Genomic DNA, 10,000 nt, shown 5'->3' on the forward strand with positions numbered 1-10,000 from the left:
TAATCTAATCAACTCTACTCTAATCTAATCAACCCTACTCTACTCTAATCAACTCTAATCTACTCTAATCTAATCAACTCTACTCTACTCTAATCAACTCTAATCAACTCTACTCTACTCTACTCTAATCAACTCTAATCAACTCTACTCTAATCTAATCAACTCTACTCTAATCTAATCAACCCTACTCTACTCTAATCAACTCTAATCTACTCTAATCTAATCAACTCTACTCTACTCTAATCAACTCTACTCTACTCTACTCTAATCAACTCTAATCAACTCTACTCTAATCTAATCAACCCTACTCTACTCTACTCAACTCTACTGTAGTCTAATCAACTCTACTGTAGTCTAATCAAATCTACTCTAGTCTAATCAACTCTACTCAACTCTAATGTAGTCTAATCAAATCTACTCTAGTCTAATCAACTCTACTCAAATAAAAATGAACTCTTCTCTATTCAAATCTAATCAACTCTAATCTACTCTACTCAAATAAAATAAAATCAACTATAATCTACTCTAATCTACTCTAGTCTAATCAAATCTACTCTACTCAACTCTACTGTAGTCTAATCAACTCTACTGTAGTCTAATCAAATCTACTCTAGTCTAATCAACTCTACTCAACTCTACTGTAGTCTAATCAAATCTACTCTAGTCTAATCAACTCTACTCAAATAAAAATGAACTCTTCTCTATTCAAATCTAATCAACTCTAATCTACTCTACTCAAATAAAATAAAATCAACTATAATCTACTCTAATCTACTCTAGTCTAATCAAATCTACTCTACTCAACTCTACTGTAGTCTAATCAAATCTACTCTAGTCTAATCAAATCTACTCTAGTCTAATCAACTCTACTCTAGTCTAATCAAATCTACTCTAGTCTAATCAACTCTACTCTAGTCTAATCAAATCTACTCTAGTCTAATCAACTCTACTCTAGTCTAATCAACTCTACTCTAGTCTAGTCTAATCAACTGTAATCTACTCTAATCTACTCTAGTCTAATCAAATCTACTCTACTCAACTCTACTCTAGTCTAATCAAATCTACTCTAGTCTAATCAAATCTACTCTAGTCTAATCAAATCTACTCTAGTCTAATCAACTCTACTCTAGTCTAATCAACTCTACTCTAGTCTAGTCTAATCAACTGTAATCTACTCTAATCAACTCAACTCTACTCTAGGGGCCAAATATAGACTAAAAAGGTCCATTTCTGACCTGTATGTATTTGCACACACACAGGAAGCATCTGTTCATATAATGCATCATTAATCCTCAGTGAACACATCGTACAGTGGTTAGTAAAACTCCTGCACAACTATATTCACATGCAAACCTCACTAACACATGTACGACAGCATTCATGAGCTCCACAACCGAACCCACATGACATTAATCCTGACAGGCCTCATTCACTATTACTATCAATCCTGTAATGTCTTTCTGTAGGGAAATATTTAGCTAAAAGCTTTTGTTACCCAATATAGCGCGCGGATTGCTGGAACGCAGTTATTTTAGATCTCTGCTTACCGTCCGGTTTAATGTACAGAACAGAGAAGTGTTATTCTGCTCGCAACCTGAACGTCACCATGAGAGTACAGCACACACACACCCGACGTCACACACACTTACACAAGCGCTCTCAGAGACAAACTCGACACCTCTTAAACTGCAGCGCAGCGGGCGTGCGAGCTCCAGACGTGTGTGTGTCAGGGGCCATTTCTCTACCCTAATCTAATCTAAACCAGCATGTCCCGTCGCCCGGAGTCACTGAAGAACAACACCAGCGGACACACGCTAATCCTGCGCTCGCTGTGGTTATCACACAGATCTTGTGGTCTGCTTCTCCTCACAGAATCTGCACTGCAGGATGATCCACACCGAATCAAGTGTTTATGTGTGAGATAACATGAGGAATCGCGGGTCGTGGCGTGTGTGAGATAGCGTGACGGATCATTAGCGGTGGAGAGTGATGGCTACTCCTCGTCCCGTTCCCCGGCACTGTTGACTTAATCTCAGGAGTCCTGCACACACTCAAGCAGCTCACACACACACACACACACAAACATGCAAATAAATCACACCATGAATCACTTGTACTGATGATTCTTCAGTCTCACACAGAGAATCACACGTCATATCATTCATGATTATTCACTATATTCACTACAGCAGTGATTACCCCTCCGCGTGCCAATGTGGGCACACGTGCCATAGGTAGGTGCCCATGTAAAATTACAACCATGTTGCATCCTAGTCAGAATGCGTAAGTTGTGTTGCAAATACGCCGTTTCTGTAAAAGCACGCTACACATAATGCGATATCTGCATCGGTCTAAAACACGCAATAATAACATGAATGGAAATACAGTTGAGAAGTAACTAATACTTCAGTTTATTCATTTTTATTGATTATTTTAGGAGCGCATGTTTTTCCACAAGGACAGTTTGTTGTTTGTTTTCTTTCATGTTTGATGCACGTTTAAATGTATTCATGTTTAGACACATATTTTGTCACCTGTCACCTCACCTTCCCCCGCCGTCGCCTCACGTACCCCTCTGTCACCTCATGTACCCCCCGTTACCTCACGTACACCCTCTGTCACCTCACGTACCCCCCGTTACCTCACGTACCCCTCTGTCTCCTCACGTACCCGCCGTCGCCACACATAACCGCCGTCGCCACACGTAACCCCCTCGTCGCCTCACCTTCCCCCGCCGTCGCCTCACGTACCCCCCTCGTCGCCACACGTATCCACCAGTCACCTCACGTACACCGTCACCTCATGTACCCCCTCTGTCACCACACGTACCCCCCGTCACCTCACGTACCCCCGTCACCTCACGTACCCCCCGTTACCTCACGTACACCCTCTGTCACCTCACGTACCCCCGTCACCTCACGTACCCCCTCTGTCACCACACATACCCCCGTCACCTCACGTACACCCTCCGTCGCCTCACGTACACCCTCCGTCGCCTCACGTACACCCTCCGTCGCCACACATACCCCCGTCACCTCACGTACACCCTCCGTCGCCTCACGTACACCCTCCGTTGCCACACATACCCCCCGTCGCCTCACGTACACCCTCCGTCGCCTCACGTACCCCCTCCGTCGCCTCACGTACCCCCTCCGTCGCCTCACGTACCCCCTCCGTCGCCTCACGTACCCCCTTGTGTTATTGTGTAGGCTGTTGCTTAACGAAAATTACCCCATAGTACCACTTAGCGTCCAGCCAGCGGTAACACTGGTGTTAGTCGGTTTGATCGTGAACACCGCACCGGTGTGAAAATTATGATAGCGTGGCACGTCTAGAGTGAACAAACATGCGTGTTCTGCAATATCACAGCAAGAGCTTCTGACGACACACAGGAACATTTAACAGAGCGAGTAACTGCCAGCTAGTAAACTTCACATAACAACATTAAGGAGAGCAGAGAATTGGACCAGAGTTTAAGAGCTTCCTGCTGGTTCTTTTCCATTAGAGACGAGAGGTCAAAGGTCAAAGCTCGCTGATCTGGGTTGTTAAGTGGCTGTGCTGAGGTGTAAACACAGAACCGTCAGTTCACGTCAACACTCGTTTACTCTGATCTAGCGCAGATCCACACACACACACATTACAGACTCACTCAAACCCATTACAGTCATTCACACCACACACTCTCATTTAAATGTGTACAAACATCCTGGAGATGAAATACTCTGTGCTAAATTTCTATGATAAAAGACTTTGCTGGGCTGATAAAATCTGTGCTGGGCTGATAAAAGACTGTGCTGAACTGATAAAAGACTGTGCTGAACTGATAAAAGACTGTGCTGAACTGATAAAAGATTGAGCTGGGCTGATAAAAGACTGTGCTGGGCTGATAAAAGACTGTGCTGAACTGATAAAAGACTGTGCTGGGCTGATAAAAGACTGTGCTGGGCTGATAAAAGACTGTGCTGAACTGATAAAAGACTGTGCTGGGCTGATAAAAGACTGAGCTGAGCTGATAAAAGACTGCTTAACGAATTAAAAAATTCTTTACTGAGAAAACAACATGCTGGGCTGATCAAACACTATAGAACTGATGAATGGCTGTGCTGAACTAATAAAAGACTGTGCTAAACTGCTAAAAGACTGCACTAGATAGATAAAAGACTGTGCTGAACTAATAAAAGACTGTGCTAAACTGCTAAAAGACTGCACTAGACTGATAAAAGACTGTGCTGAACAGATAAAAGACTGCACTAGATTGATAAAAGTCTGTGCTGAACTGATAAAAGACTGCACTAGATTGATAAAAGACTGCGCTGAGCTGATAAAAGACTGTGTTGGGCTGATAAAAGACTGAGCTGGGCTGATAAAAGACTGTGCTGGGCTGATAAAAGACTGTGCTGAACTGATAAAAGACTGTGCTGAACTGATAAAAGACTGTGCTGGGCTGATAAATGACTGTGCTGGACTGATAAAAGACTGTGCTGAACTGATAAAAGACTGTGTTGGGCTGATAAAAGACTGTGCTGAACTGATAAAAGACTGTGTTGGGCTGATAAAAGACTGCGCTGAGCTGATAAAAGACTGTGTTGGGCTGATAAAAGACTGTGTTGGGCTGATAAAAGACTGTGCTGGGCTGATAAAAGACTGTGCTGAACTGATAAAAGACTGTGTTGGGCTGATAAAAGACTGCGCTGAGCTGATAAAAGACTGTGCTGGGCTGATAAAAGACTGTGCTGGGCTGATAAAAGACTGTGCTGAACTGATAAAAGACTGTGCTGAACTGATAAAAGACTGTGCTGGACTGATAAAAGACTGTGCTGGGCTGATAAAAGACTGTGCTGGGCTAATAAATGACTGTGCTGAACTGATAAAAGACTGAGCTGGGCTGATAAAAGACTGTGCTGAACTGATAAAAGACTGAGCTGGGCTGATAAAAGACTGTGCTGAACTGATAAAAGACTGTGCTGAACTGATAAAAGACTGTGCTAAACTGCTAAAAGACTGCACTAGATTGATAAAAGACTGTGCTGAACTGATAAAAGTCTGTGCTGAACTGATAAAAGACTGCACTAGATTGATAAAAGACTGCGCTGAGCTGATAAAAGACTGTGCTGGGCTGATAAAAGACTGAGCTGGGCTGATAAATGACTGTGCTGAACTGATAAAAGACTGCACTATATTGATAAAAGACTGCTGAACTGATAAAAGACTGTGCTGGGCTGATAAAAGACTGTGCTGAACAGATAAAAGACTGTGCTGGGCTGATAAATGACTGTGCTGGACTGATAAAAGACTGTGCTGAACTGATAAAAGACTGTGCTGAGCTGATAAAAGACTGTGCTTAACCGATAAAAGAATGTTTTACTGAGAAAACAACATGCTGGGCTGATCAAACACTATAGAACTGATGAATGGCTGTGCTGAACTAATAAAAGACTGTGCTAAACTGCTAAAAGACTGCACTAGATTGATAAAAGACTGTGCTGAACTGATAAGAGACTGCACTAGATTGATAAAAGACTGTGCTGGACTGATAAGAGACTGTGCTGAGCTGATAAAAGACTGTGCTGGACTGATAAGAGACTGTGCTGGACTGATAAGAGACTGTGCTGGACTGATAAAAGACTGTGCTGGACTAATATGAGACTGTGCTGGAGTGATAAGAGACTGTGCTGGACTGATAAAAGAATGTGTTAAGTTTTTTCAAGACTTCAGAACTGATAAAAGACTTCTAAACTTAGAATCTCTGCATTGAAACATGACAAAACTGTGCAGAATCTTATACAAAATGTATAAGACTGATAAAATACTGTGGTGAATATGTGCTGGGCTGATTAAAGAATTTTTAACTGTTAAAAGATAGTGCTGAACCGGGGAGAAACTATGATGAGCTTATAATAGACTTCTGAATAAAGAAAGACTGTTGAATCTCTGAATAAAAATGGTATTTTATGCTTGAGAAAGACAAAGTTCAAATGAAATCACACACACACACACACACACACACACTTCTGAGGCAATGCAAGATATGTGTATATTGTGCTTTTATGCTTTGAGTGTATTTATGATGGGAAAGTGTCTGAAATAATGGTGTATACATTACATGCATGTGTGAATGAATGAGTGTGTGTGTGTGTGTGTGTGCGTCACACAGCTTTATGGGCTCCAAGGAGTGTTGAAAGCCAACAAAAGGCCCAGTGCAGAAGAGGCCACACAAGACGTGCGCACACACACACACGGAAAAAAGACACATTAACACAAACAAAACACAATATCAAAGACACATTCTTTTCTTCTGTACCGGTAAAGAGACGCGCGCACACACACACACACACACAGTCTCATATAAGTGCACATGTGTTGTGTAGATTGACGGCAGCTCGTGTATGTGTGTGTGGCGTGTAATGGTCCGTGAGGTACCACACAGGTTGTCAATGGCTGAAAGTCTCAGCAGCATGTGCGTCAATATTTACACAATGACTGAAACACACATGACACACACATGCCATTGAAAGAGTCACATGACCCTCAACCTGGACTCTGATTGGTGGCCTTCAGGTGAGATTCAGGCAATCTGTGATGTCACCATTAAATTCCAATGTAAAATGTAAATATACTGTACACACATTTTAGTAAAAATAAAAGGATTATTTCACCCGAAATGAAAATCTTGTCATTTACTCACCCTCATGTTGTTCCAACCCTGTCTGACTGACTCTCTTCAGTGGAACACAGAAGGAAATTTTAGGCAGATTGTTGGGACTGAACATCTCAATCACCATTTACTTTGATTGCATCTGTTTCCCACACAATGAAAGTAAATGGTGACTGAGGCATCATTCTGCAGAACATCTCTTTTGAGCTGTGTTGCGTGTGTCCACCGGAGACAGAAATCCATACAGGCTTGAAACAACATGATTAGAGAATATTCCTTCTGGTAATCCCTTTAAAGCCGTGTGAAATCTGAACTTTGGAAATGACTCGGATGTATTCGATTATAACAACAATTTAGATCAATCAAAATGCATATTTACTACTGATAAGAGACCGTCAGAAAGTGTGTGTGTTATGAAACGAAAGAGTTAAAACAGACAGAAGAACTCCCTATAACTCTACACGAGTGTGAGACAGTCCTGAAAATCAATATATATTTGTGAGGGCTGCCCTTGTGTCTTCATCACGGGAACATGTAGATCTGCGCACACACACACACACACACACACACACACGCACACACGCACACACACACACGCACGCACGTGCGCACACGCACACACACACACACACACAATCTCTGTTCTGCTAGAAGACTCAAACAACATCTAATGTGAATTGAAGAATATATTGTGCACTAGCAAATACAACTGACTTCAGATCAGTTGAAACAACTGCTGAAAGTGTGTGTGTGTGTGTGTGTGTGTGTGTGTGTGTGTATACTCACTCTTGTTTCCGATCAGTGATATGGCAGGTTGTGTGTCGGACTCTTCATTGGCTTTTCTCACCATGTTCAGCCAGTCTTCAAGATTCTCAAAACTCTGAGAATTAGTGATGTCATAAACCAGGAGCACGCCCTACACACACACAAACACACACACACACACACACACAAACACACACACACAAAAACATGTAATCTATCACATACATTTACTATTAACTGCCATTTTTTTCACACCTTCTTGAACATGTGTGAGTGTCTGTGTGTGTGTGAGAGTGTGAGTGTGTATAGTGTGTGTGTGTGTGAGAGTGTGAGTGTCTGTGTGTGTGTGAGAGTGTGAGTGTGTATAGTGTGTGTGAGAGTGTGAGTGTGTATAGTGTGTGTGTGTGTGAGAGTGTGAGTGTGTATAGTGTGTGTGTGTGTGAGAGTGTGAGTGTGTATAGTGTGTGTGAGAGTGTGAGTGTGTATAGTGTGTGTGTGTGTGAGAGTGTGAGTGTGTATAGTGTGTGTGAGAGTGTGAGTGTGTATAGTGTGTGTGTGTGTGTGTGAGAGTGTGAGTGTGTATAGTGTGTGTGTGTGTGTGTCTGTGTGTGTGTGTGTGTGTATAGTGTGTGAGTGTGTGTGTGTGTGAGTAAGAGTGTGTGAGTGAGAGTGTGTGTATAGTGTGTGTGTATAGTGTGTGAGTGTGAGTGTGTGTATAGTGTGTGTGTGTGAGTAAGAGTGTGTGAGTGAGAGTGTGTGTATAGTGTGTGTGTATAGTGTGTGAGTGAGAGTGTGTGTATAGTGTGTGTGTATAGTGTGTGTGAGTGTGTGTGTGTGTGTATAGTGTGTGTGAGTGTGTGTGTGTATAGTGTGTGTGTGTATAGTGTGTGTGTGTGTGTGTGTGTGTGTATAGTGTGTGAGTGTGAGTATAGTGTGTGTGTGTGAGTAAGAGTGTGTGAGTGAGAGTGTGTGTATAGTGTGTGTGAGTGTGTGTGTGTATAGTGTGTGTGTGTATAGTGTGTGTGTGTGTGTGTGTGTGTATAGTGTGTGAGTGTGAGTATAGTGTGTGTGTGTGAGTAAGAGTGTGTGAGTGAGAGTGTGTGTATAGTGTGTGTGTATAGTGTGTGAGTGAGAGTGTGTGTATAGTGTGTGTGTATAGTGTGTGTGAGTGTGTGTGTGTGTGTATAGTGTGTGTGTGTATAGTGTGTGTGAGTGTGTGTGTGTATAGTGTGTGTGTGTATAGTGTGTGTGTGTGTGTGTGTGTGTATAGTGTGTGAGTGTGAGTATAGTGTGTGTGAGTGTGTGTGTGTGTGTATAGTGTGTGAGTGTGTGTGTATAGTGTGTGTGTGTGTGTGTGAGTGAGAGTGTGTGAGTGAGAGTGTGTGTATAGTGCGTGTGTGTGTATAGTGTGTGTGTGTGAGTGTGTGTGTATAGTGTGTGTGAGTGTGTGTGTGTGTGTGTATAGTGTGTGAGTGTGAGTGTGTGTGAGAGTGTGTGTGTGTGAGTGTGTGTGTGTGAGAGTGTGTGTGTGTGAGTGTGTGTGTGAGTGTGTGTGTGTGTGTGTGTGTGTGAGAATGTGTGTGTGTGTGTGAGTGTGTGTGTGTGTGTGTGTGTGTGTGTGTGTGTGTGTGTGTGTGTGTGTGTGTGTGTGTGTGTGTGTGAGAGTGTGTGTGTGTGAGTGTGTGTGTGTGTGCGTGTGTGTGTGTATGTGTGTGTGTGTGTGTGTGTGTGTGTGTGTGTGTGTGTGTGTGAGAGAGTGTGTGTGTTACCTGTGCTCCGTATATGTACTTGTCGAGCATCTTTCCTCCGATAGTTTGTCCTCCGATGTCCCAAACCTGCAGCGTCACGTTCAGATTTCCTGTTTGAACAGAAAAGATTCAGAGCATGAGAAGATCTCAGAGATCATCTGAAGAGCTCATGAAGGAGGAAACACAACACAACGGTCTCATCACAACACAACCGTGCATGAAGTTATTATTTCCAGAGTAATCCAGAGCAGGTTAAACGGCCGTAAGTGAAACTTGTGAGAGAAGAGAAAGACTTTAAATGTGTTTTTACAGCTATAAAAGTGTTCTTCAAATATAACACATTTACAGATGTTATTATAATTGTTTCATTCTGCGTTATAAAGTCTGACTGGACATCAATAAATGAATAACAATGATTTTATTTAAGAGGATAAAGTTTTATGTACTAAAACCAAACACACAAAAACAGTGACAACACAAAATAATAATTCAATCATTTTATTCAAAATTAAACAAAAACACTAAAAACACTAAGCTTTATTAAATACATTTTGTAAAAAAAATGTAATTATGAAATTGAAATTAAAAAATCAAAAAAATAAATATGCTAAAATATTGTGTATAAATATAATTTTTTTTGGAAATTTTTGGAAACATATTTTAAATTAAATTTTTCTTACACAATATATGAGTGTGACTGTGTGTGTGTGTACAGTGTGTGTGTGTATAGTGAGTGTACAGTGTGTAGCGTGTGTACAGTGTGTGTGTGTGTACATACAGTGTGTAGTGTGTGTACAGTGTGTGTGTACAGTGTGTAGTGTGTGTACATACA

General features: G+C 41.8%; 1 protein-coding gene across 2 annotated transcripts in view; it reads right to left on the reverse strand.

Moving 5' to 3' along the window:
- Positions 1-10,000, reverse strand: part of rab28 (RAB28, member RAS oncogene family) — a 29,619-nt gene that overhangs the window by 13,703 nt on the left and 5,916 nt on the right. For both annotated transcript variants that reach the window (XM_052154638.1, XM_052154637.1), the window contains exons 3-4: positions 9,190-9,278; positions 7,442-7,571 (exon numbers count right to left, since the gene is read on the reverse strand). In XM_052154638.1, coding sequence (XP_052010598.1) covers positions 7,442-7,571; positions 9,190-9,278 — 219 coding nt within the window. The remainder of the gene's footprint in view (positions 1-7,441; positions 7,572-9,189; positions 9,279-10,000) is intronic.

This window comes from Xyrauchen texanus, chromosome 23 (genome assembly GCF_025860055.1).
Source record: "Xyrauchen texanus isolate HMW12.3.18 chromosome 23, RBS_HiC_50CHRs, whole genome shotgun sequence".
Classification (NCBI taxonomy): domain Eukaryota; kingdom Metazoa; phylum Chordata; class Actinopteri; order Cypriniformes; family Catostomidae; genus Xyrauchen; species Xyrauchen texanus.